The following is a 26,930-nucleotide window of genomic DNA, read 5'->3' as shown; positions in this document are numbered from 1 at the left end:
TTAGGGACATCATCTAGACCTTTCTATAATAGTTTTATTTCAAATATATTTTTCAGAAAAATTAAACCCTGAAAACTGAGCCCCCATTTTCCCCAAACTGCTCTCAAGGAGGATTTTCTTCTTGTGATTAAGAAATTAGGCTCCATGTTCTTTTCTCGGAGTTTGTAAGGAAGAGGCCTTAAAACCACTGGCAACTTCTATCAAGACAGACAAGCTTTCAACACCTAACACTGTAAATCCATATAAACTATATATAAAGATGCAGGGTGAAAAGCTGAATATTTACATCCTGAATCCTGTTGTGGTTTGCAGTCCTCCAGAAAAAGGAAAAAAATTGTTAAGGGGGAAAAAAGTACTCAGTTCTTGCTGCATTTGCCACTAACTTACTGAGTGGTACTGGGCAGGTATTGGGGCCAAGTTTGCCCATCTGTTTAGAGGAGGGAAGGTGGGGATTGAGATGGTGCCTGTGTTCTCTTCCAGTTGACGTTTGAGACTGGGTTCTTCACCTTTTGGCTTATCTTCATGGTAGAACCAGTCTAGGCCAAAGACAAAATCCCAAATAATGCTCTAACATGTGCTCATTTTATTTTATATAAGGTTCTAAATCAGCATGCACGAAATTCTGATTAAGAATGGTGGTTGGCCGCGTACTGGAAATTTTAAGACCGTTATATCAGGTTGGAAGTAAAGTGAACTTCCTACCCTCTGGTTCCTCCTTTAAATAAGGTTTTAAAATTTTTTTATCTAGATTCCCCTGTGGACCCTTTGCTATCATGTGCTGTTTATATAGAAAGAATCCCATAACTTGCTTTGGAGACCTGCATCCTGAAACCAAAATAGCTCATGATACAGCCTCTAAGTCATCATTTATTGATTTATAGAGCACCCATCACATGATCGAGGTGCTTTACAATACAGTAAACATCACAACAGAACTCACATAGTTAAATACAATCAACAAATTACAGAACTAAAAAAAAAACAAACAAACAAAAAACTGGAATGAAGCAACATTATGTCAAATTTCAAAGATGCTGAGAAGTGGCAGTACACAAAAGGTAATTCCACCAACTGGGGACCAGACAGGCAAAGATACACAGGCACCACAACCCCAAACGGGGAGATTTGTAGAGGGTGAATGAGCATATAAAATAAAATTTCACAACCAAGAATGAAGGCCATTAAAGACACTATGACACCCAAGTAATCACAGAACTAGTGGAATAACCTCACAAAAATATTACCTTGTAATGACAAGAAAACCAACCTCATTTGGATTTTAAACTCACAAGAGGCCAGAAAGCCACTGAGATCATCCATCCTATTATGAGCACAGACTGAAATCGATAAGCCTTTACAAGAACTTGGAATAAATTTAGGAAACAGGCAACGGTTCTACAATCCATAAGACTATGCAGGTGTTGTTGATGGTTGGCACGAGGTCAGGGAGAAAAATCCTTTTCCTAAAGCAGACAAGACTCACACTAATGATGAGGCACTGCTGGGACAAAAGCCACCTGGATCAGTGTCACTTGAGTGTGGTTTAATATCAAATGTAGAGGCATTTAGATTCACAGTCAGATGAACACTGGGAAAGGCACAGATGACACCTCTGACAGAGGAAAAGAAGCCAAAACATCTCTCGAGGCCTGTGTTTCCATATGTAGCACACTCAGGGCACCAGGTGGAAAGGGGTGTCATGAGACATGCACTCATTCCTGGCTCTCCTTCTACCCCCCATGATCTAGCCCTAAAGAACACATGGTTACACCAAAGTAACTGCATTAATGTGGCACTTAAAGTTCAAGAATAGTTGTCCCTGAGTTACTAGGTCATTTGCTCCTCTCTGAAGAGTCAAATCCCAGGTTTTAACTCAAGAGATTGCTAGCAGAATTACAGCAATAGGAGAACAAAATTCAGACTCCATCTTGCCACAAGCAAGCACCATGTGAACAATTTCTGATTTAAGAATAAAAAGGGATTGCATTCAAAGTCCCAGGTAGGCATGCAGTACTGCTGGCACTTTGGGGCAACAGTGTTTACAGAGTCTTTGAAAAAGTAAAGTCACACGCCAAGTTCTTGAAGAAAATTGGGCTGCAATGAATCAAACAATTTCACATTCAGCCATTACACATTTATGGGCTTTTTTAATGCTTCAGAGTGAAGAAGAGACTGACATTTAGAAAAATCACTCTCTACTGTGACTACATCCTCAATTATTTTACTTCTGCTTTAAAAGACATGCAAGTTCATAAAGGACTGGTTCCTTGCAGGAATCCTTTCATTCTTCTGCCCAAGCATTTCTCCAAACCCCCCAGAGCAGAGATGCACCAATTCTCACTGATTCTCACAATTAATCACCATGTCCCATCAGGTACTGTCTCAAGTTCTATCCCTTATATGCCAAAGACTACCTCCAAGTCCCAGCCTCACACCAAACACAGAGGAACCTGGGCACACCTTTAACACTGCACATGCTCATTTTACATTTCCTGAAATTATTTTTGAAAACTTATGATATGAAATATACTTATGCTCAAACAGTAATAAAAATCCAAGTGCAGTATGTCAGTGGCAAAATCTGTATATGTCAAATAACAAAGCCTTTACATCCCTGTAATGCTTTGGGATTCACGTAAGAATCTATACAGAACCCAATACATATACTGCCATGGCCATGTGATTTTCAAGTATTAAATTTGTTTGCATAAGGAAACAACCTGAGATTTTTCTAAACTGCACTTCTCTGGCACTCAGTATTATAACCTTCATTCAATACAATAAAAGCCAACAACTTGACAATTATTGGAAAAAAATTATATTTTGGAAGAACTCACTACATAAGGTGACAGAATTCCAAAATCAAATTACATGAAAATATACATCGCAATTTCTTTGTACAATAGGTGAGAAAAATCTGCAGTATAGAGGATAGAGGCAAAGAAATATGAAGAGCTGAGGAGAAGGGTGTGTGGGTAAAGAGCATTTTTAATAGCAAACCCAGAAGTTAAGTAGAAAGCCTGCAGCTGTGCACGCTTTATTCATCCAACCTTCACATTAGGTAACTGAGGGCAAAAATAAACCAAATCAGAATTTTGTATTGTTTGGGGTAAATTTCAATCATTTTAAATCTGAATTGAATTCAGAACCAACTCTTTTTAGTTCTTGGGGATAATGACTGAATTCAAGAGCTCTCAACAATGAAAAAAATGTTATTGCTATATCCAATCCAAGAGATGGGTGCAAGTATAATACAAAAGGGATGAAGCACCTAGTGATGACCATTCCTCTGAAGTCATCATTAAAAATCAAGTAGTTGCTTATTGAGTGTTTCAGTATTCGAACTAAATGATCCTGGCAGACAGAAGAGACAAAAGCAAAGGGGAGTGTGTCAAAACAAAGAAGATACAAAGTTTAGTAAGTGAAAAGAGTTTAATGAAGCCTCAATGGTTTAAAGGAAATTAAATGGAAACTTTTAATCCTAATTGCTTTTTATCTGACATGCTTTAAGGAGTCTTTTAAAACTGATAAGAAACAATGAATAGGGAAAGAAGACCTGCTAAAATCTTTTAGAATTTACACGATTCTTATTCTACTACAAGAAAGCATTATTTGATACAAGGTGTGTTTGTGGATGTACATGAACAGTATATATATTATCCGGATCATGTTGTGCTATGTACAGGTCTTTACAATTCTTCCTGAAGGTTAAAACAGTTCATTAGAATTCAAAATGCGTAATCATCTGTAAGTTGGCACTTGTTAGGCTCTTGTCAGCATTGATACTGGCATGTTTTATTGCAGCCCAGTTCCAGCCAGTGTTTGCCAACTTGTTACAACAGAAGTCCAGCAATAGGTGGGTAGAGTGCAGGAAAAACAGTGCCATGTTTCTCAATTGGAGACCTACAAGAAAGCAAACAGCATTATATAATGATTTTATAAATTACAAAAGAATTGATTGATTAGAAATTTTTATTTGTATTCCATTTCTTGGGAAACAAATTTTTCATTTCACTTTAAGCTCACTTTTGTGCTTTTCCAATATGATAGCCACATACAACCATTTCATTTTAAATTCAAATAATTGTTAATAAAATTTTAAATTTAGTTCCTCAGTCACACTACCCACATATCGAGTGCTCAGTATGTCTACTGACTACCATGTTGGACAATGCAAATATAGATTATTTCCATCAGTGAAGAAAGTTCTATTACTAAGCTTTAACTTAGATTTCTCTAGGTTCAGTCCAAACCTATATTATCCGTGAAGCCTCTGACAACTGACCTCTCCCAATTAGAGTTCCCTATTGTTTTGTATCTGCTAATCTCATGTGTTCAATTCGACTAGAAGAACCACAGCTAAATAAAAACAACTACCACCTTATCGAGTGCTTATTATGTGCCAAGCAGTATACAAAGTGCTATACAAACTTATCTCATGTAATGCTCATAATCACCATATGAAGGGGTTTCCCCCATTTTACAGAGAAAAGAGAGACAAGGTCACAGAGCTAATTAATAAGTGGCAGAGTTTCCTGTTCAAAAGGTTAGAAAAAAACACTAGTTTCAATTAAATTTAAAAAAGTCTAATTAAATGATTGGACTTTTCAGAGCTTTTATTATATGAATGTGTCCTTTGAGTATGTAGCGGGAGCAGGGGAGGAGAATACCTATTACTATTACATCGGATCAAGTACTCCAGAAACATTGAAGTCTGTATCACCTGCCAAGCCAATGCTGGTCACAAAGAAGTCTAATAGAAGACGACTGGGAATCCAAGGGATATAATTTTAAACTCCTAACAATGAAGCCAAATGTACTTAGAGCCATGGCAAATATTTAACTCACACCAGATGTGTGAAAAGTTCAGTGTGTCTTCTAAATCCCCGAATGAATTTATCAATATTACAATCACCCGAATTCAACCATACCAGAGGTCTGATGTGGGCAAGAAGAAAGCTGTGGGCTTATCTATGGCCGAACATGTGCCTATTTCCTGAATTTAGACTACCTCCCTAAGACAGCTCCTGAGAAGTAGAATGACTGCTAAATTTCTCTCCAAAGGGCTCATACCAATCAATGTAAATGGTCCCCAGCAAAGCACTGAATCCACCAAATATGAATATACCACCTTCACCAGCAATCAGGTTCTATTGTTTGCACACAGATACACATATGTGCACACGTTTTATTAGAAAATCTAAAGACATAGACTGATACTCAAGAGAAATCATTATGAATAGGACTGTAACTTTTAGGTTATGTTACTTAAGTGTTTTTCCAAAGACTACATATCACACCCAAATTTACCCCTGCCCAGTTAACCTCTCAGGGCTGAAAAAGAACTGGGTATAGAGCTCGGGCATTCAGTAATCATTCCCTTATGATATGAACAAGAAATTTCAGGGTCACAAAAGAACCATTTAAAACCTGTTTCCATGTGAGGTTTTAAAGAAAAATACTCCAGAGAGGACTGACTATAGAAAGTCATTAACTACCTAAAATCAGGTATTTGAGCCTTTTAGTAGTTAGGAAGGACCCAGCTTTAAATAGCTTTAGCTTCTTCTTCAGCAGGAAAAGAAAAATCTATTCCCCCCGCCCCGCCTTTAAATAAAATATATTCTAAACAGACAAAAGGCCTTGGTACAGAAAAAGCAAGTTTGTTGTTCTTTTCTCTAGAAAGAGAAATGTGAAACTGAATTACCTGCATAACACTCAAATAAACGGTGCTGACCTAAAACAGTCATTTACAATTTGTAAGCATATCCCATTTCTGGTTTAAAATAAATCTTCTGTTGTGTGACTTTGTTAAAAAATCACACCATTTTTATATTAATGGAAATTATATCAACGGTATGTCTTTACAAAATAACTTAAGTATCTATTTTTTGCCTCAAACTTACACTTCATTATTCTTGATTTCTAACCTACAAATCTGGAGATGGTTTAGTTGGAAAGTGTCTTGTTCCATTTATTTCTAAAACTAGAATCAAATCATTAGTTTTCCATGTGGCTACACAATTTAATCTTTCTAAAAGGCCTAAAAAAATAAAAAGCAGACAAGCGTGATTTCCAAAAAAAAAAAACACTTTTTTTTAAACACTTTTTGATGTTAAAGACAATATTGAAAGTAATTCGTCATTCAAGGGTAAGTGTCCCAATAAGCTCAACCATTCTTAAGTGAAAGCAGTCCATGAGTTAAATAGCTTAGTATATCAAGGAAGTTTTCCCCATTATCTTTCACACAGATGATTCCAAAAGTTCCAATTCATTCTACACTGCCACCAAATATACTACTTACTAAACAACAACTCTCCCCCTATCACCAATCCATCTGTTTTTCCCCCAAACTGAACTATTCTTTTTCTTTTCCTTATGTCATGCACTGGTGACCATCCACACACTTCCTTTCTGAGGTCGGTAATACCTCACTCTCCTAGCTCTCCTCCTTGTGACCAGGCAGCCCACATGTTTCTGTCCCCTAAATGTGGAAATTGTGCAAGATGCTGTCTTTGGCCCTAGTATGTACTGCTCTCTATACCAAATGAATGGTCATCTCTACTCTAGAGACTTCTAATCTCACCCGCAGCCCTACGTCTAACCTCTGTCCTAACCATTCAGTATCAGTCATACTTTCTCAAAGCTGCACCGTGTTTCTACTCCCACTAGAGCTCTGCGAGTGGTTTAACCTTTTTTATGCCTGGTCTAACTGGCTAGGTGAACAGCTCTCTAATGGCCTGGATAATGTCTATGGTACTCCTACAGAGCCCCTTCTTTCCCAAGAAAACAGTGCCTTTGTAAATATTCATTAACAAGAAATGAAATGAGCTCAGGGTCAGCTGTTCTTGGTGTTACCTCTCATTTCAAGATATAAATCTTAATCCTTAATAACATGCAACTGTTAAAAGGGAAGCAGATATACATTATTGAGCTAGTAAAATATCAAGACAATGTTAAATGGAAAGTACAGAGTGTATGCTATGTATACATTTATGTTATAAACACAGACACAAAATCACACTTGTGTGTACATGTGTGTTGGGGGAGAGTAAGATTTCTGAAAGATTAAACAGTGTTTACTTCTGATAGCAGAACTGGGGAGCTGAGATGGAAAAGAGATTTACTTTCCCTTATATATAGCTGCAACTATAAAGGTAGCAGTCAAATTCAGAAGGAACCAAAATAGAGCCATGATATTTATGGGTTAGAGAAGATGTTTCTAGAAGAGAGATCAATAGTCAATTCAATTCAATTGCTACAGAGATTAAAAATCAAAACTAAGGGACTTCCCTGGCGGTCCAGTGGTTAACACTCCCCACTTCCACTGCAGGGGGCACAGGTTCAATCCCTGGTCGGGCGAACTAAGATCACACACGCCTCATGGTGCAGCCAAAAAAAACCCACTAAACTAAAATTAAGCCTTTGGATGTGGCAAACAGGCAGCCCCTGGTTTCCTTATTACGTTAGTTTTCTGTGGAGAGGGAAGAAGGTGAGGCAAATGTGCTGGAAGATTGACAGTTTAAAAAAAAAAAACAGGGCAAAGCCCCTTTGTTTCCCAGGTCCCTCTCTTCCTCCCTAAAGTTAAGTAGTACTACAAATTTTAAGAATTTTATATATTTCTTCTAGTCCTTTCTTTTTAAAAAAACGTTTATTCTATCGGATAACTATGATAGAATAAAATATAGTTGGTTTTACTTTATAATTTACATAAATGATATCATACTTTTTTTTGCAAACTGCTTTTCCTACTCAAGATTTGTGTTGAGGGCTTCCCTGGTGGCGCAGTGGTTGAGAGTCCGCCTGCCGATGCAAGGGACACGGGTTCGTGCCCCGGTCTGGGAAGATCCCACATGCCGCGGAGCGGCTGGGCCCGTGAGCCATGGCCGCTGAGCCTGCGCGTCCGGAGCCTGTGCTCTGCGACGGGAGAGGCCACAACAGTGAGAGGCCCGCATACCACAAAAAAAAAAAAAAAAAAGATTTGTGTTGAGATTTAACCATGTGATTATATATTACTAAGTCTACATTAGGTATTTTAGCTGATACAATAGAATATTGTAACTGATATTAATAGTAACTGATCAATTCTGATAGGCCTTTTAAAAATTACACACAATACTGCAAGCAATATCCTTGTATCATGTCTCTCTGTACACATGTGCTGGAGTTTCTCTAACCTATACACCTAAATCGCAGGATACGTGTTTTCAAATTGAGTAGATATTACCAAATTGCTCTCCAATGTTGACAGAACAACTTCACTCATACCAGTATTTCAGGTACACCACTTCCCGAAATCTTCACCAACACTTGGGTTTCTTGGACATTTTGGTTTTTGACAACCTGATGGATTTGATGTCATCCCCTGTAACTTCGTATTTCTGCTTACAAATACAGCTGAATTAATTTTTGCATGTATAACAACAATCATCTTTCTTTTTGCTTCTATTTATTATCTATTCATATCATTGTCCTTTGTGCTGATATTTTTCTTATTGCTTTGCAAAAGTCTGTAGATTCTAGATAGAAATCCTGAATATTAGATTTACAGAAAATTTTTCCCAGTTTGCCGCTTATATTTGTTTACTTTGTCTTGTCATAATATTTAAGTTTTTGGTTTTGATACAGCCAAATTTATCAAATTTTTTCCTTTTATGGGTGTTACTGGTGCCTAATAAATCCTTCTCTACCTTGATATTCTCCTGTATTTTGTTCTGATATTTGTTTTTCCTATCTGTCTTATGTTTTAAAATTTACTGGAGATAGCTTAGTCTCCTCCTTACCTCAGTCAACAAGATCACTATAGATCACCTGTATTAGTGGGAGTGAGGTGGATGCATCCTTGAAGCAGGTTCAGTAGAGTCTGCACTTTTCTTCATAATCTTACTGTAACACAAGAGATCAGAAAGCCTCAACGTTTAAGGAGCCCTAATTTTAAGGAGATACGGGTGAGATGTGGAGGCTAATCCTTAAATGATCTGAATATGAAACCCATCAAGGATGTGGTCCTATTGTGATAATCACATACTCCAAATGTGGTCTCAAATAAGCCATGAAGAAAATATGGCCACCTAGGAGGAACAGAAGCCGTATACATGGAGCCACATATACTTCTATTTGTGAGAAATGACTCTAGATTCATGCGTACACATATGCAACGAGGTAAGGCAGAAAATCTTCTATCTAACTGTGCTGGGTTACACAATGCCTACTATCCTGGGTGAGGTTATCTACGAAACAGATTCTCAGACAGGTATTTGTTTACTGGGAAGTGCTTCCAAAAACAAGAGTGAGGGAAATAGATCTAAGCAGAAGAAGAAGATGAACTGAGGGGGGCAGTTGAAATAAAGGCTTCAGTCAATCCCACACTGGAATGGCCCTTCAGATAATTCCCAAATTGAGAAAAAAGTCCAAGCCTTTGTATCAACCCATCCCTTACCCAAACCAACTAGTCCTTGGATGCAAGTGGCCTCTGGGGAAGGGGACTAACTTGGGCAAGTGATCTCTTTTAGCTAAGGGCAACACTCCTAGAAAGCAACTCAGCTATGAGTTATCAGTAGGCAACATGCCCAGCAGGCTGGGATATGATTATTTCCCTCTGGACAGAGACAGTAACATCCACTACACCCATAGCTTATCTTCTCTTATCATCTTACTTATTCCCTGATGAAGCCAACCAGCAAGTTGTGAGTTGACCTATGAAGAGGCCCATGTGACAAAAAACTTAGGACTCAGTCAATGGCCTATAAGGAATAGAAACCTGACAAAAACCAGTTGACTGAACTTGGAAGCAGATCCACCCACCACAGCTGAGCCCTGAGATGGCTGCAGTGCCAACCAACACCTTGACTGCAGCATTATAAGGAGCCCAGAGCCAGAAGAGTCAACCAAGTCATACATGGAACCCTGGCCTATGGTAACCATGAGATAAGAAATGCTGTTTTAGGGCTTCCCTGGTGGCGCAGTGGTTGAGAATCTGCCTGATAATGCAGGGGACACGGGTTCGAGCCCCGGTCTGGGAGGACCCCACATGCCACAGAGCAACTAGGCCCGTGAGCCACAACTACTGAGCCTGCACGTCTGGAGCCTGTGCTCTGCAACAAGAAAGGCCGCGATAGTGAGAGGCCCGCGCACCGTGATGAAGAGTGGCCCCCGCTGGCCACAACTAGAGAAAGCCCTCGCACAGAAACCCAACACAGCATTAATTAATTAATTAATTAATTAATTAATTAAAATAAAATGACACTTAAAAAAAAAAGAAATGCTGTTTTAAGTCACTGAATTTTAGGTAATTTGTAACACAGCAACAGAGAATTAATACAATCCCTCTAGCCTTGATACAGAACCAAAAGACCAAAGTCCTTTTGTCTAGTGGTATAGAATGTGGCCATGCTGCTGATCTATGGGAAAGGGAGGATTTGTTTCTCCCTATCTCCTCTCTCTTCATCCCATCCCACACCTGAATTAGAAAAAGGATATGGTTATTAATTATTAATAACCTTTATACAGGAGACACAGATACTACATGATTACACTTATATGAGGTATCTAAAGTAGTCACACTGATAGAAACATAAAGTGGTAGTTGCCAAGGCCTGAGGAGAGGGGGAATGGAGAGTTGTTGTTCAAGGGGTAGAGAAGTTTCAGTCGTGCAAAATGAAAAAGCTCTAGAGATATACTGTACAACAATGTGCATATAGTTAACAATACTGTACACATAAAAATTGTTAAGAGGGTAGATTTAGGTTGTGTGTTTACCACAATAAAAGTAAAATAAAGAAAATCTGGATCAAGTACATCAACACTAATGCTTCCAGTTAAAAGAAAATTATATGTTATAGATTTTGATGTAAAAAATTACATCATTAAAAAATACTAAATTAAATTTACTTTTCATTCAACCCAAATAGAATGTACATTTTTCAAGTGCTTCTTGTGGGTTTTATTTCACATCATCCTATCACAAGACTACAGAGACTGAGGATATTCAGAAAGTGCATGAAAAAAGCAAGTCTTTAAGAAGAGTTTGAGGGCTTCCCTGGTGGCGCAGTGGTTGGGAATCCGCCTGCCGATGCAGGGGACACGGGTTCGTGCCCCGGTCCGGGAGGATCCCACATGCCGCAGAGCGGCTGGGCCCGTGGGCCATGGCCGCTGGGCCTGCACGTCTGGAGCCTGTGCTCCGCAACAGGAGAGGCCGCAGCAGTGAGAAGCCCGCGTACCGCAAAAAAAAAAAAAAAAAGAAGAGTTTGAGTGATAGACTAGAGCTCGCTAAATCTGCCACAAAGCAACAGGTTTCTACAGTATAGCCATGGGCATAAAAATCATGTAATGACAGAGACATTTAGATTATGTGGGGCTTCCCTGGTGGCGCAGTGGTTAAGAATCCACCTGCCAACACAGGGGACACAGGTTCGAGCCCTGATCCGGGAAGATCCCACATGCCGCGAAGCAACTAAGCCTGTGCGCCAAAACTACTGAGCCCGCGTGCCACAACTACTGAAGCCCGCATGCCTAGAGCCCGTGCTCCGCAACAAGAGAAGCCACCGCAATGAGAAGACCGTGCACAACGAAGAGTAGCCCCCACTTGCTGCAACTAGAGAAAGCCCACGCGCAACAACGAAGACCCAACGCAGCCAAAAATAAATAAGTAAAAATAAATAACTTTATAAAAAATAATAATAATAAAAAATAAAGATTATGTGGGCACCTCAACCCTACAGCTTACCTTGTTCTGTGCATTAGGTAGATGAGGAAAACATAGGCCCTTTTATAGAAGGTATTAGTTAAGTCATGGAGTCTGATGTGATTTCTTAATTTAATTTTCAAATGATTTCACTTTTAGTGCAATCCAAACAGATGACTGGAATTGGGTATTACTGAGGCATTATTTCCCAACTGCATCATATCACATGTAACAAGAGCAGTAAGACAAATTCATAAATGGCTAAAAGTTAAGACTCTAGGTGCTACAGTACTTCAGAAAGGGAAGAATTTGCTTGGGGATGAAGAGCAATAACTTCATGAAAGAAGGGAAATTTGAAATGGACCTCATCTCAAGTGGCAAAAGAAACAGAACACACATTCCAGACCCTTGGCACGGGAAATGGGTCGAGTATTTGAGTTGAATGAATGACAAGATACATTTCAGAAAGAGGGGGACTATACGAGCATAAGAGGGAAGCTACTAGTAATTGTTAATCAACATACAATAGACAAGACTGGGTCCCTGAATGCTAGTTAAGTACGTCTGCTTTAATTACTTTTTTGTTTGTTTGTTTTTTTGGCGGCACCACACAGCTTGTGGGATCTCAGTTCCCCAACCAGGAATTGAACCTGTGCCACGGCAGTGAAATCTTAACCACTATACCACCAGGAAACTCCCCTTAATTACTTATTAATCAATGTTTCCCAAAGAATGTTTGTCTTTGGCCATAGGTGGGCCAAAGGATCCTCATGATGAGGATGAGCTTCAGACTGAAAACAAAATGCAAAATCGTTTACTCAGTTCTTACCGATGAAAAACACACAGTTCAAAGACTATAATTTTTTACACAGAAGCCTGAGCTTAATAGTAACACAATAAGTTAGGAATAGTTAACTAAAATTAACCATTAAAATATTAGAGCATTAATTTAATTCAAAATTCTGTCCTATCTAATGTCCAGCTGCCACACACACCCTTCTACAACAGTGCACAGCCATTACAATGCACGAATGAATTTATATGTAGGACTTGCAACTTTAAAGAAGGATGTGTAAGCAGTGCTGACCTGTTTGCCAAGATTTCCAGTTATTGCTTCCTACACCTTTAATTGTAAGTTCTCAGTTTAGTTTCATCATTAACAGTATATTATACTGTTTTTCAATTAACCTATTCTATGCAAGGAGGTATTTTGATTCAACATTATTATTTGCCTCCATCTTCTTTTTACATGAACCTTAATCTTGATAAGTATACTTTAAAGACGTGTATGTTATGATCAAGTATAAATTAACTCTAATCCCACCAACAAAGAATATATAATCCCTTACAAAATTAGTTTGTGACACTTCATTCGTACTTATTTATTTTATTTGCAATATACTATCAAGGTAAAAAAAACTCTTGATTATTTCCTAAATTTATAAAGTACTGTTTATAAGGTAAAATCACACATAAGCTTAGGCTTCAACCTATTATTTCCTTCCTCTCAATTCGTTGTTGTCGCCAAGCTCTTTTCTGACTGGAAAATAGTATGGGTAAGGAAAACAAGCCCTGAAGTGCTTGTTGTTCCTAAGATATTGTCCGACCCATAAAAGAACCAATGCAATAAATGAGCTGAGCTTCGTGAAGACTAACATGGCAGTTGTATCCAGGACAAATATCTAGGATGAAGTGCAGGCCGACACAAAAGATGTTCAACTAGTAACAAGAACTTGACCTAAGGTGGTGGAAAGCAAGAGTCAAAAGAAAAGATGAGGATCACTGACTAGACATGTGGGAGGTATTAGATGTAATGATAATGAAATCAGGACAGGACTGTTAGCAAAAATAAACAAAACAGAAATAATTTGAAGACTGCAAGGTTATTGCTATATCTGTTGGGAACAAAGAGAAGTAAAGTTAATTTTCAGCATTTTAGGTTATTATAACAAGATCTAAAAGTAGATATGAGTCTTTTCAGAAACTTAGAGATAATCAAACATGAAAACAGAATGAAAAGTGGGTAGACTTTAGCTTAACTTCTGATTTACCTTTGCATTTGATACGTTTAATCATAAAAATCATAAATAAAAATTAAGACACTGTGATACCAGTTCAAGGATAGACAAGCCAACTAAGGAAACCTAGAAAGGTCAGAAACAGATCAACACATACCTGGAATGTAGTTTTACAACATAACCAACACTGCATATCAGTGGTGAAAGGATGGACTTGTAAATAAATGATGCAGTCAACAGTTATATATTAGGGGGAATCAAAGGGTAAAGTTGAACTCCAACTCATACCATACATCAACCAATTTCAGTGAATTCAACACATTTGTGAAAGGCAAAACCATAATAACTTTTAGAAGACAGTATACAATAGTAGCTTTCTGATGGCAGGGAAGAAACTAAGACACAAAAAGTAAAATGCATACAGGAAAGAACTAAAAAATTAAACTGCATTAAAATTAAGCACCTTGTTCATCCAAAGACACCATGGAAAAAGTGAACTGACAAGGATACAAATCAATAACCTTACTGAAAAACAGGAAAGACCAGAATAAGCATTTCACAGAGGAAGTGTCAATGGTCAAACACATGTTACAATACGCAATTGCATTGGTAACTAAGGCAACACACATTAAGTCCATAATGACATATCATTTTACACCAGATCAAAAACTTTGGGAAAACAAACTTTGAAGAACTCTGATAATATCAAATGTTAAAGAGAATATGGAACAAATGGAATCCTTGTCCTTGCCAAAAGGAGTATAAATAGATGCAACATTTTGGAAGACAATTTGGCATTATCTACTCAAAGTGGTGTGCATATACCTTTAACTTAATGCCACCCCTAGGTATACACCCAAGAAACTTTTTTTTTTTTAAATTTTTATTTTTTGCCGTACGCAGGCCTCTCACTGTTGTGGCCTCTCCCGTTGCCGAGCACAGGCTCCGGATGCGCAAGCTCAGAGGCCATGACTCACGGGCCCAGCCGCTCCGCGGCATGTGGGATCTTCCCGGACCAGGCCACGAACCCGTGTCCCCTGCATCGGCAGGTGGACTCTCAACCACTGCGCCACCAGGGAAGCCCCCAAGAAACTTTTGTAGTATCTCTGCAACAAGAAACAAGGATAGCCACATTCTCTGTAATAGCAAAAACAGAGCAAAATAGGGGAATTCCCTGGTGGTCCAGTGGTTAGGACTCTGTGCTTTCACTGCCCTGGGCCCAGGTTCAATCCCTGATTGGGGAACTAAGATCCTGCAAGCCAGGAGGCATGGCCAAAAAAACCCAAAAGAACAAAAAACAAACAAACAAAAACACCAAGCAAAAACAAAACAAAACAACAAAAAAGCAAAACAAACAAAAGAACCCCTCCCAAAATAGAGAAATAATGCAATGAGAATCAAGAGTAATTTATCTAATGAAATACTAAACAGTGAAAACAGAAGAAATATAACTGCACATAACAAAGACCAATTTCAAGAATATAATGATGAGCTAAAAGTCACAAAAGAATGCATACATTATAATTTCACATATATTCAGTTCAAAAACGTGGAATATGTTGTTTAGGAATACAAACTTGATGAAATTATGAAGAAAAGCAATGGTAAACAAAGAATTGGGAATATGAAAAAAGGATGGGGTAGGAGGGGAATATAGGAGAAGTAACAAGTAGTAATAAAGTTCTTTTTCTTTTTTAATATTGATTGATAGATTGATTGGCCACACCACACAGCTTGTGGGATCTTAGTTCCCCACCAGGGATTGAATCCGGACCCTCGGCAGTGAGAACACGGAGTCCTAACCACTGGCTGGACCACCTGGGAATTCCTAAAGTTCTTTTGCTTAAAATAGGTGGCCAGGTACAGGGATGTATCATGGATTCTGATTTTTTAGATGCTACGTTTCATACACAGGTTTTATCACCTCGATATTGGATTTTAAAAAGGGAAACCAAATAACTTAAATATCACACATTTGGTCAATTCATCTACACCATGTCCTCTTCTAAGCCAGATGGGTGGCTGCATCTTTGGCTCCTTGCTAGACTTAAAACGGACTTGTGGACAGACGGTATACAATAAAAGGGAAAATCTTCCTACTGGCCCTATAAGTAATAAACAAGGAGATAAAGACCAATTAAAACAAGAAAGGTAGATGTTGAATATAAAATATGATCCTTCTTTAAAAAAAACTGGGAAACAAAAATTTAAGTCATTCTTTATTCATATAGCACAGTATGAGAAGATACAAGAAACTTCAATGCCTAGCTTAGTCAAAGATGGCAAACCAAAAGGTAAAACGGAGGAAACTTAGCTTTAAAAAAAAAACAGAACAGAACTTTATAATGAGAAATTTTACCATCAGTGAAAAGAAATAGACTGTTACCATACTAACAACCAGTTTAACACAGAATATCTAGTAAAAAACAGCTGTATTTACTGAAGGAAAAAGCAAGGGGATGACACTATTTCTGCTGAGAAATAAGAGACTACTGGATACTACCACTAAAAAATGAGGCCAATGAAAACAAGCAATTCAAATACCCAAATCACACAATTTCTAAAAACATTTATGACGTGTATAAAAATGCAAAAGAATAGGATGACTTTTTAAATGAACTTACCCTGAAATAAGTGAAGTTACAGCTGTTGAATAAATGTCACTCAAAAGCAGTCTCTTGGCTTTTTCTTACACAGCGGGCAACTTTCCTTTTGAATTCTCCATTTCTGTCTTCCCTCCATTCTTTCTGTAAGTACAAAAGTAACAGCAACTGATTTTATGTAAACTCCTCTTACAATCTCAAATACTAACTTTAATTTTGAATGTAATGCTTTGGTAATGTGAATACTTTTAAAATGTTAAAAAGTTGACAAGGTAGAAAAGTAGTCAAGAAACACTTTTGCAAGGCACTCTGCTAAGATACATGCAAATGACCTCTACAGGCAAAAGTCTCTTTAAAAAAGGAAAAGGCCCTGAAGATCATTAGCAGTTTTGTATTATGCTAAAAAGAAAGCTACGACTTACAAATAAGATATCCAGGCTATCTGAAGGATCACCAACTCTCCCTACTGGGTAGCAACCAGAAAATAAAGTAGACATAACAGTGCCTCCAATATCAAGTATATGGGTGTAATGCATCATACTGAGATGATACTGAGTACTATTTCTAGTGGGGGCGGGGGGATGAGGGGGTGGGACACATGACAGTGACAATATCACTATCACTGCCTGGCCCATAAAAATGGAACACAAAACAGCACCAGCATAGTTTCACAGGAGAATAGAGCTGATTTTACTTAGCATGTAAATATCAGGAAATTCTCACAAAAATGCCCAGCCCTTTTTTCCCCCCGCTATATCATCCATTTAGGGACAGCAAAGACTACAGAAATCTTCAATACTTGCCTGTGCAGAGGAAGAGATTTGAACAACAATTTTTGCCCTCAAAGCAAGGCACCCCAGAAAGCCAATCATTATAATAAATTATGAGATAAACTATAATGCTAACATCTACAGAGATCTGGAGATGTTTGATGAAATATTTATGGATAAAATGTTATTGTCTGTAATTACCTCATTATCATATTTAAGAAATTTTAAGGAGAAAGGGTCAATTCCAGAAAAGAAGGAAGGTCAATCTCAAGAAAAGAAAGAAAAAAAAAATCACCTAAAAAGAGCACTTAGCAGAGAGAAGTAAGACTGAGAGCAGGGAGATGAGATAGAAAGCTATTACAATAATGTAGGTAAGAAGTTAAAAGGACTCAAATCAATGGCAGAGGGGTGGAAAGGAATTTAGATATATAATTTGACTGACATTCTCTGGTGACACACAAGACTGGGCAGGGATGACTTCTAGGTAGAAGATAGATTGGTAGATGATGGTTCAAAGCAGGAGCTAGCTAATAACAGAGTCGCCATTTGTTGAATCCACTATGCCACACACTGTGGATGACCAGATGGGTGGTGTTATCATCTGCATTTTACATGTGAAGAACCTACAGAATCAATAGACCAAAAAGCACATATGTTTATCTCTTAGCTCTCCTAAGATCCTATTAAAATGATCATACCGGAATTATTTTTTTAAGGTATAAATCCTCACTGTCAAAGAAAATGGCATTAAAATCATCTGATAACGGGGAGAAATTTCTTCTGGAAGACCAAAAGTAGATGGAAGAACAATGAAACGTACATTAGAGGAGAGAAAGTAATAGCCTACAGGAGTCTCAATGGAACCCCAGCAAAGGAGGGAAAAGGACCTATTGAACAGAACTCTGAAGTTAAAGTTTGGAAATGACAGCTCTGAGAAGTCAGTAAGAAGTGGGGGTGAGGTGCATGCCACAGCTAAAGAAGACCCAGTGCAGTCAAATAAATAAATAAATAAATATTTTAAAAAAAAAGATGTGGGGCTGAGGGACTTCCCTGGTGGTCCAGTGGTTAAGACTTCACGCTCTCAATGCAGGGGGCTCAGGTTAGATCCCTGGTCATGAAACTAGATCCTGCATGCTGCAACTAAGAGCCCGCATGCCACAACTAAAGATCCCGCATGCTGAAACTTAAGATCTCACATACCGCAACTAAGACCTGGAGCAGCCAAACAAATAAATAAATGAAGTGGGGCTGAAAAGAGATTGACAGAAAGTCTATATGACTCAATAGCTTGGCCCTTCCTCCTACCTACACCCAAAATTAATACCTTCCTAAAATAATAACGATGATAAAGACCACTAGAATTAGAGCTGCTAGTGTGGGTATTGGTACTGAAAGTAATTACTTCTTCACTTTGGCATTTAAATGGTACCCCTCTTCCTCCAACTCACTCTTAGTTTATTTTTTTTTTCACTCTTAGTTTAACATCTGGCTTATTACTCACACACTCTTGAGTGAAACCAATTCTGCACACATGCGCCCCTTATGTTGTTTGGACTGATACTTGACTTATTAGAAGTTAGAATGGTTTTCTGCCAGTGTTTACTTCAATTCAATTACTAAATTCAAAAATTCAAAGCCAGAGATTTGAAAGGGGGTTATTATATGTAGTGTTTTTCTACATGTAAGATTTCACCCAAGTTTTTATGTAGGTTTGAAATAACAAGGAAAAAAGGTGAATTTAATCTCCCAGCTTTCACATATACTAACAAAGTTTCCAAGAATAAGAATTAGAACAAAAGGATTGTTAAAGAAGGATAGACGGCTGAGGAACTAGGACTATTCTAGATTAAAGGAGACTAATAAAACATGAATACAGGACTTCTGTGGCGGTCCAGTGGTTAAGACTGCACGCTTCCACTGCAGGGGGCATGGGTTTGATCCCTGGTCAGGGAACTAAGATCCCACATGCCGTGGAGTGCAGTGCAGCCAAAAAAAAATTAACAAATAAATAAAATAATTTTTAAAAAAAAGAAAAGGAGAAGGAAGAGAAGACCAAAAAAAAGAAAATAAAAACAATAATGTAAAAATGAGAAACCTACAGTAAAATGGTAAGAAATACCAACCTTTACAAAATAAAAAATAAATAAATAAGTAAAAAATAAATAAAACGAATACAAAATGTAACGTGAGGACTTCCCTGGTGACGCACTGGTTAAGAAACCACCTGCCAATGCAGGGGACATGGGTTCAAGCCCTGGTTCAGGAGATCCCACATGCCGTAGAGCAACTAAGCCCATGTGCCACAACTACTGACGCCCACACGCCTAGAGCCTGTGCTCCTCAACAAGAGATGCCACCACAATGAGAAGCCCGAGCACTACAATGAAGAACAGCCCCCACTCAACACAACTAGAGAAAGCCCTCGTGGAGCAACGAAGACCCAACACAGCCAAAATTAATTAATTTTTCAAAAGCAATGTGGGTTCCTAAAATTCTGGATTCTGCCGCCCCACCCATTTCGTTCTTAGGAGATACACGCTGAAGTATTTAAGTATATACTTAAACATAAAGATCTGTAAAGTATTCTCAGTTTAGCAAATAATAATAATGATAATAACAACGTTGTAAAATGTCCACATTTGTGAACCTGTATGTGTAGGGTATAGGGGTGTTTAAGGGTGTTTATAACTAATGCAACATTTTGTAGGTCTGAAAGTTTTAAAAATAAAAGCTTGGGAATAATAATATGGACCTACTAGGGACCTGATAATAAGTTCTCATAGGTATGACAGCTGTTTTATAGTTATATAGGATAGTGTCCTTATTCCTTTTTTTTTTAATTTATTTTTTTGGGGGGTGCTGCGTTGGGTCTTTGTTGCTGCTCGCAGGCTTTCTCTAGTTGCGACGAGCACGGGCTACTCTTCATTGTGGTGCGCGGGCTTCTCACTGAGGTGGCTTCTCTTGTTGTGGAGCACGGGCTCTAGGCGTGCAGGCTTCAGTAGTTGTGGCTCGTGGGCTGTAGAGCACAGGCCCAGTGGTTGTGGCACACGGGCTTAGCTGGTCCACAGCATGTAGGATCTTCCTGGACCAGGGATCGAACCCATGTCCCCTGCATTGGCAGGAGGATTCTTAACCACTGCACCAACAGGGAATCCCCTAGTGTCCTTATTCTTAAAAGATGCAGGTACAAATATTTAGGGGTAAAGCTTAGTTATGTCTTACTTATCTTTGTACAGATTCATGAAAAAATTAAATGAATAAAAACATATATCATACACATCCACACATATATACTTATAAAGTTACTATAGTTCTAATCAAGTTTAATTAAACGGGAGGGGAGATGTGTGCATGTGACCACCTTACCGCAGCGTCAACATTAGCAGGTGAGTCTCCATTAGGGTCTGCCAGCATAGAAATGACACTAATCATGATGGTTTCCACGGTGTGAATAGGCAGCCAGCGTTCCTCGGGCTTTTCATAACCATATTTATCTTCCCCGGGCTCATGAAGAATAGAAATGCATACATCACCATTTTTATCAACTGCAAAATTAAAGAATAAGATTACTGTTTTAAATATTTAAAATAATTTGGCTATACATAAAATACATATTATAATAAACATGGTCCCAATTCCCACGGCATCTGTATAAAATTCAATACCACTGTACCACTGAAAAGATACAGAAGTTAATTTCCAAAATGGAACCTGTTAACCTTTTAGGAAGACCGAAGATTTTACCAAGTAGGATCCACCTGACAAACCCAAAAGGAATGTAAGCTACCTTTTTCATTTGTGCAAAATTTCAAGACACATAGTATGTAGATGGTGCCTAGCATTTACATGTAATAAATACAATGAAATGAAGAAATGGCATCTGTTGAATCTGTTCTTCATTTGCAGAAAGTATATGGTCTAAACACCAGAATTGAGTTTCTGGATAATGAATTCCTAGTTTCCCCACTAACTTATTGATTGAAATTGTTAATAGTCAAAGGTCTAGAGACTTTCCTAAGAAAAAAAATAAAAGGTAACATGATAATATACTTTTAAAATCACATAAAGGCAAAATTATATTTTCAGGGAAAAAGTATACTCAAATCCACAAAAGGAACATGTTATATTGCTAGTGAAAATTCATCAACGTAAGTGATATTCATTAGGCCCCTAATCTATAAAACGGTTTTAAAATCCAAGCCACAAATTAATTGTTGATCAAAAGGGGTAGAGGAGTCCTAATCCACATTTACATCACACAAATATTCCCTATTAGGGAACTATCAAAATCATAACATTCATTAATCTTCTACAGTGAAATTTTCCCTATTGCAAAAAGCATACTTATTGGAGAAATGTTAGAAAAGACAGAAAAGTATAAAATTTTGGTGAAAAACTTTTTAACCAAATTTCCAAATCCTATAAACAACCAATGACACTATTTATGTATATTTCATCCCTGACTTCCTACCTAAAGTCCAACAAATTTATGATAGGTATAATGTTAAAGCCTACTTTTCATCTCCTAACTCAAGCACTCCCCTGCTATTATTAACTCTGGGTAACCAGAGTCAAAGTTCGTGTGCACTGTGGCTCTACGATAAATGCTTCTTGAACGCGTGCCGTGTGCCAGGCACCCACCACCTGACATGGAGTTCAGCAGTGAATGCAACATTCAAGACTCATGCCTTCAATGTCTTGTATGTGAGCTGTTCTGCAACTAAGGTTCCTTTTCCCAACTCACCTACACCTCCTAGTAAAATCTCTTAACTAAAATGAAATAACTAACTAGATCAAGAATAACAACAGCAAAACTTGTGACAGCACTATAAAGTTGAACAGAAAATGCTTACACAGTATTAAGATATTTTCCTCACTTACACTTAAAATTTTTTCTTTGGAAGTCATTTTCTTTGAGAACATTTAACATCAAATGTTTGTACAGAATTCTATCAGAGAGAATCTATTTGAGACCCATTTTCCTTTTATAAAAATTATCGTAATTTAGCACCTTTAAAATTTTTTAACCTTGTGTCATTTCATTTTAAACATACAGTTTAGTTTCTTAGAAAGAGGTTTTTACGCTTAATGCCTATTACCAAATTACACTTTAAAAATGCAAGATATGAGCTGATAATTCTGAGTGACAAGGCAATAAAACTAAGATTTTTCTTTATTGAAAAAATTTTTAATTTCACAACTGAAATCTAGTTTAAAATACTTTTAGGGGCTAAATTTTTCCATGTACAGAAACTTTATGTATTTCCTCTTTAGTCAAATGTCTGTTCATGTCCTTTACCCATTTATGTACTCAATGTTTAGTTTTCTTCTTGCCAAACTGCTTCTTAATTTTCCTTGTTTAATTTTTGCCTGTTATTTTTTTTCTTTCATTTCAATACCCCAATAATGTTTTTTAATGGCTGGCCTTATTATCTGACACAAGATTCATTTAAGAATCCCATACTGAATTTAGTTACCATTTCTCTTTCCTCTTTATAGTCTTCCAATATTTATTGCTTTTGAAACTAGAAACTCCTTGTTCCTAACACCCAGAAAATAATATTCACTATTTTTAAAAACCACTTGAAACTTTTTATTCCATTTAGAGTTTTAATTCACTTTGCTGTTTGGTGTGAAGAAAATTTCTAAATCAATTTCCCCATAAGTAGCTAGCCAACAGTCTCAGCATCAATGACTGAAAAGAAAACACAGCTCTTCTTCCATCTTGAAACTAAACTACCTGAACCATGCATACCCTTCAAGCTATCTCCCTTCTCTTGAAGCTGTGCTCTAAAATTAGGAAAATCTGATTTCCCCTCGTCTTCTCTATTTACACTTGGGTACTCTCTTTTTTGCCTTATGGGAAACTGTCTTCTGCTTCCAAACAGGATGCTATGACTATTCTCACAAAGTGACTGGGAGAACATATTCTCCTGGGTATTTTTAAAGTCAACCCTTCTGGGCCCAAAACAACTGATACCGTTGAGGACACCTTCCTGGACACATTTTCCTCTCTTACTTCCGTGGCACACTTCCTTTCCCTGGTTCTTGAAGCCATTCTCTCAATCACTTTCTTCTTTTCCTTTTCCTTGGTCTGACTTTTGATGTTATCCTAATCTCCAAAATTAATCCTCTTTTCCCTAAGTAAATTAAACCATTCATTATATCACAGTGTTACCCACCATCTCCCCCCCCCAGCTTTATTAAGATATAATTGACAGAAAACGTTGTGTAAGTTTAAGGTATACCACATGATGATTTGATATCGTTACCTGTCATCTTGATGTCAGTAGCTTCCAAGGCCCTAAGCTCACTGCTGAGCCTTGACTAGTTTTCTTTAATTACCTAAGTGGTTATGGCAACTGCACCTCCAGAAAAACAAGTCTCAAATTGAGTGCATCTAAGTCATACAAATGACTTGTATGACTTTACCATATAATAATTTTTAATAAAACAGCTTTTGAGATATAATTCATGCATTTGAAGTATACAATTTAATGGTTTCTAGTATGTTTAGAGTTGTATAACCATCACCACGATCAATTTTACAATATATTCATCACCACAGAAAGAAATGCCGTACCCATTAGCAATTGATAAAATCCTCTATCTCCTAGCTATTTTGCCTGGTTTTCCCTTCCAAACCTTCCCCCGTGAGTATAAACTTTCTAGACATAAATATAGTCATGATGAACCTACTATACAGCTTTAAAACTATTGAGTCCCCACGACTAAAGATACATATTCAAAATTCTATTTAAGAATCACATTCTCCATCATTCCCTGACTCCCTCTTCTATGCTACCAAACACCTTTCTAACAACATCACTGTTGTCTCTGTTTCACCATTAAATTTATGTCCGTCTTTCCCTTACACATACCATAATATCCTTACAGAAAGACCATAACTCGATCATCTTTGTATCTCCAGCACCTAGCAGAAATTCAAATGCTGGTTTTTCCCCTCATTCCCACTGCAGACCACTCTCACTCCCCTTTCTAAGTCTAGCTCCTTCTGAACCTGCCATCCCTGGCCCATTGCCTCCTCGGGTATCCTTTCTTCACAAAGCATCCCTTCACTCAAATCACGTCTTAATTACTTCACTCTCTAATGCCTTCTCCCTTATGGTCTGCAAACCAACAATCCCTTCAACCTTAAAAAACAAAGAAAATAAAACACTCATTTCAGTTGCCCTCTTAAACTACGGAGGCCACTGCTATTGTTCCTCTTAACAGAGGTTCCATGTACTGCTTACATATATTCTCTCATGTAACTCTCACAGATAGAGAAACTAAGGTTCAAGAGGCTTTTACCTACAGTAATATAGCTAATTTGTGGTAGAGACAACATTCAGAAACTTCGTTACATTTTCCTTTGAAATAGGTGGAAAAAGATTGACTTACACATCAAATAATTCAAGAGAAGGCAGGAGAAACTGCCAAAAGGCTAGGAAGAAATGAAAGAAACGTCCAAGGCAGATGTGGTCAATTCGTGCCTCCATATATCTTGTAGGATTATCGCTAATGTGTTCTACCAGAAAGAAATTATTTTTCTCCCTTCTTCCTGGTGCAAAAATTAACTATGTCTTTTGTCATCACTGCTATCTTAGATGTGATGAAATATGGCGGCTTCCTTGGTTCCCAATAGTTTTCCATTTGCCAGTCTAGTCTCTCCTAAGTAAGACTCATCTGTTTTTCAAGTCACTGGGTGCTATTACACTTCCTTGAAACAAAGCCTTGGTTTATTCATGCATCTGTTACCCTCACTGATTTTTGCTTAAACTAATATATAAGGGTTTCTCTTCCTTACAACTGAAAGTCTGGACTATGAGAAGTAGAATGAAGATCAGTGTAATTGTCTAAAAAGACAACTTTGATGACAAAATACTCATAGTCAAAATACTTAGGAAAGAAATTCTTGCAAGCTCTATCATACAAAACAAGGCCAAAAGTTCAGGGAGACTGTGTATACACATAGTTTATCTGGCCTAACCTTTGGCTCACAAAGTGAATTTTAAATGGTAGTACATCTTTGGGTAAAAAAGTCAATGTCACCATTTTATGCACTGCAGTACTGGATACTTTTGAAGGTTTAAACACACAGTATTGTATCTCATTTGATCCTATCAATCACCTTATGATGTAGGTAAGACATTCCTTTTTGACAGCTAAGAACATACATTAAAAGTTAAGCGTTGTCCATAGTCTAGGAGCTAAGATGAGAAAATAGAAATTAAAAATCCAGGTTTAATTACTTCTAAGCTCTTTGTAATAGCCAATGAGTCACCTAATACCTTGGAAATTATCTCCTCAATTATAAGAGCTCTATTAATGCTGAATATCACCCACCAACCCTGCCTCCAGTTAGGAACATCATGAGTCTCAAAACGAGCTGAAAACTAAGTAAGTAAATAAATAAGTAAATGAAGATTTTTTTCCCCATGTGATCTCTGTCAATTCTTCTCTTCTAAGGAATCTAAATCCAAGCCCATGTGCATAACAAACACAACAAACTTAGTACAAAAATTCCAACGCAATTTCATTGAGAACTACATCTTCCTTATTGACCTTGAAAACTTCAGGGACAGGCCATCATACTTGCAAATGTAAAAGTAAAACTAGATAAACTTACCATTTGGGTGCCAGATTTCTGTAATGAATTTCATTTTAGGAGGCCGAAGGGGATAATCTTTTGGGAAAGTGAGATGAGCCTTAAAAACACCACCTTCACTGGAAATACAAAAACAAAAACAAGTTCTTGCCTATAAGTTCCTGCTTATAAATAAGAAAATTATTAAAACAAACATAAAACAAGGATGCTAGTGCTAACATTATAAACAAAATAAATAATCTGGATTTCAAGCAGATTACTTTACTCAAATATCCAGTTTAATAAACTGTCATACCTACCACCTTATTAAACTCTCAAAAAACAGTAAAATGAAAGAAACAGCTTTAAAAAAAGGCATCCAGATCAGATTACACGACTGCTGTGCTACAAACCTTTTAATCTCTTCCCACTGCACTTAAAACAAAATTTAAAAGTTAAGTTTAACATTGCCTATCAGGGTCAAGTTGCCAATTTCTCTACGTTGATCTCAATCTTCCACTCTTCTCTCTAGTTCCAGCCAGTCTTCTTTCTGTTCTTCAAACACAACAAGCTTTTTCTCATCTGAGAGCTTATGTATTTTCTTATTCCCTCTCTGGGAACAGTTGTGCTGACCTTCAATCCATCCATCCATTTATTCATCTTATCATTTAACAAATATTTATTCAGTCTTTACGTGTCAGACACTGGGAGTACAGCAGTGAACAAAGCATAAAGTCTCTCAAGGAGTTTATAATTGGTGACTTTCCAAAGTAGGGCTGTGCAACAGAACTTTCACACACTAGAAGTGGTTTATAGTTATGCTGGCCAATATGTTAGCCACCAACCACTTGTATCAATAATATGGCGAGGGCTTCCCTGGTGGCGCAGTGGTTGAGAGTCCGCCTGCCAGTGCAGGGGACACGGGTTCGTGCCCCAGTCTGGGAAGATCCCACATGTCGCGGAGCGGCTGGGCCCGTGAGCCATGGCCGCTGAGCCTGCGCGTCCGGAGCCTGTGCTCTGCAACGGGAGAGGTCACAATAGTGAGAGGCCCACGTACCACAAAAAAAAAAAAAAAAAATATATATATATATATATATATATATATATATATATATATATATATATGGCTAGTACAACTGAGGAACGGAATTTTTAATCTTGTTTAATTCTAATAGGCACATGTGGCTGTGACTGTTGTGTTAAGGCACTGCAGAGCACTGTCATTTGCTTAGGAACTGTTCCTGAACAACTGTCAAAACAACGTAAGTC

General features: G+C 37.7%; 1 protein-coding gene across 1 annotated transcript in view; it reads right to left on the bottom strand.

Annotated features, from left to right (window-relative positions):
• Positions 1-849: 849 nt before the first annotated feature.
• The window catches only part of UBE2G1 (ubiquitin conjugating enzyme E2 G1), a 104,686-nt gene continuing 78,605 nt past the window's right edge, over positions 850-26,930 (bottom strand). Inside the window, exons 3-6 of the mRNA XM_082679592.1 lie at positions 25,704-25,801; positions 20,438-20,616; positions 16,323-16,445; positions 850-3,903 (exon numbers count right to left, since the gene is read on the bottom strand). Coding sequence (XP_082535718.1) covers positions 16,359-16,445; positions 20,438-20,616; positions 25,704-25,801 — 364 coding nt within the window. The 3' untranslated portion in view covers positions 850-3,903; positions 16,323-16,358. The remainder of the gene's footprint in view (positions 3,904-16,322; positions 16,446-20,437; positions 20,617-25,703; positions 25,802-26,930) is intronic.

The sequence above is a fragment of the Grampus griseus genome, assembly GCF_964374135.1.
Source record: "Grampus griseus genome assembly, chromosome: 20".
NCBI lineage: Eukaryota > Metazoa > Chordata > Mammalia > Artiodactyla > Delphinidae > Grampus > Grampus griseus.
The sequence above is the reverse complement of the archived record's forward strand: the minus strand, read 5'-3'. Positions and strand labels throughout refer to the sequence as shown.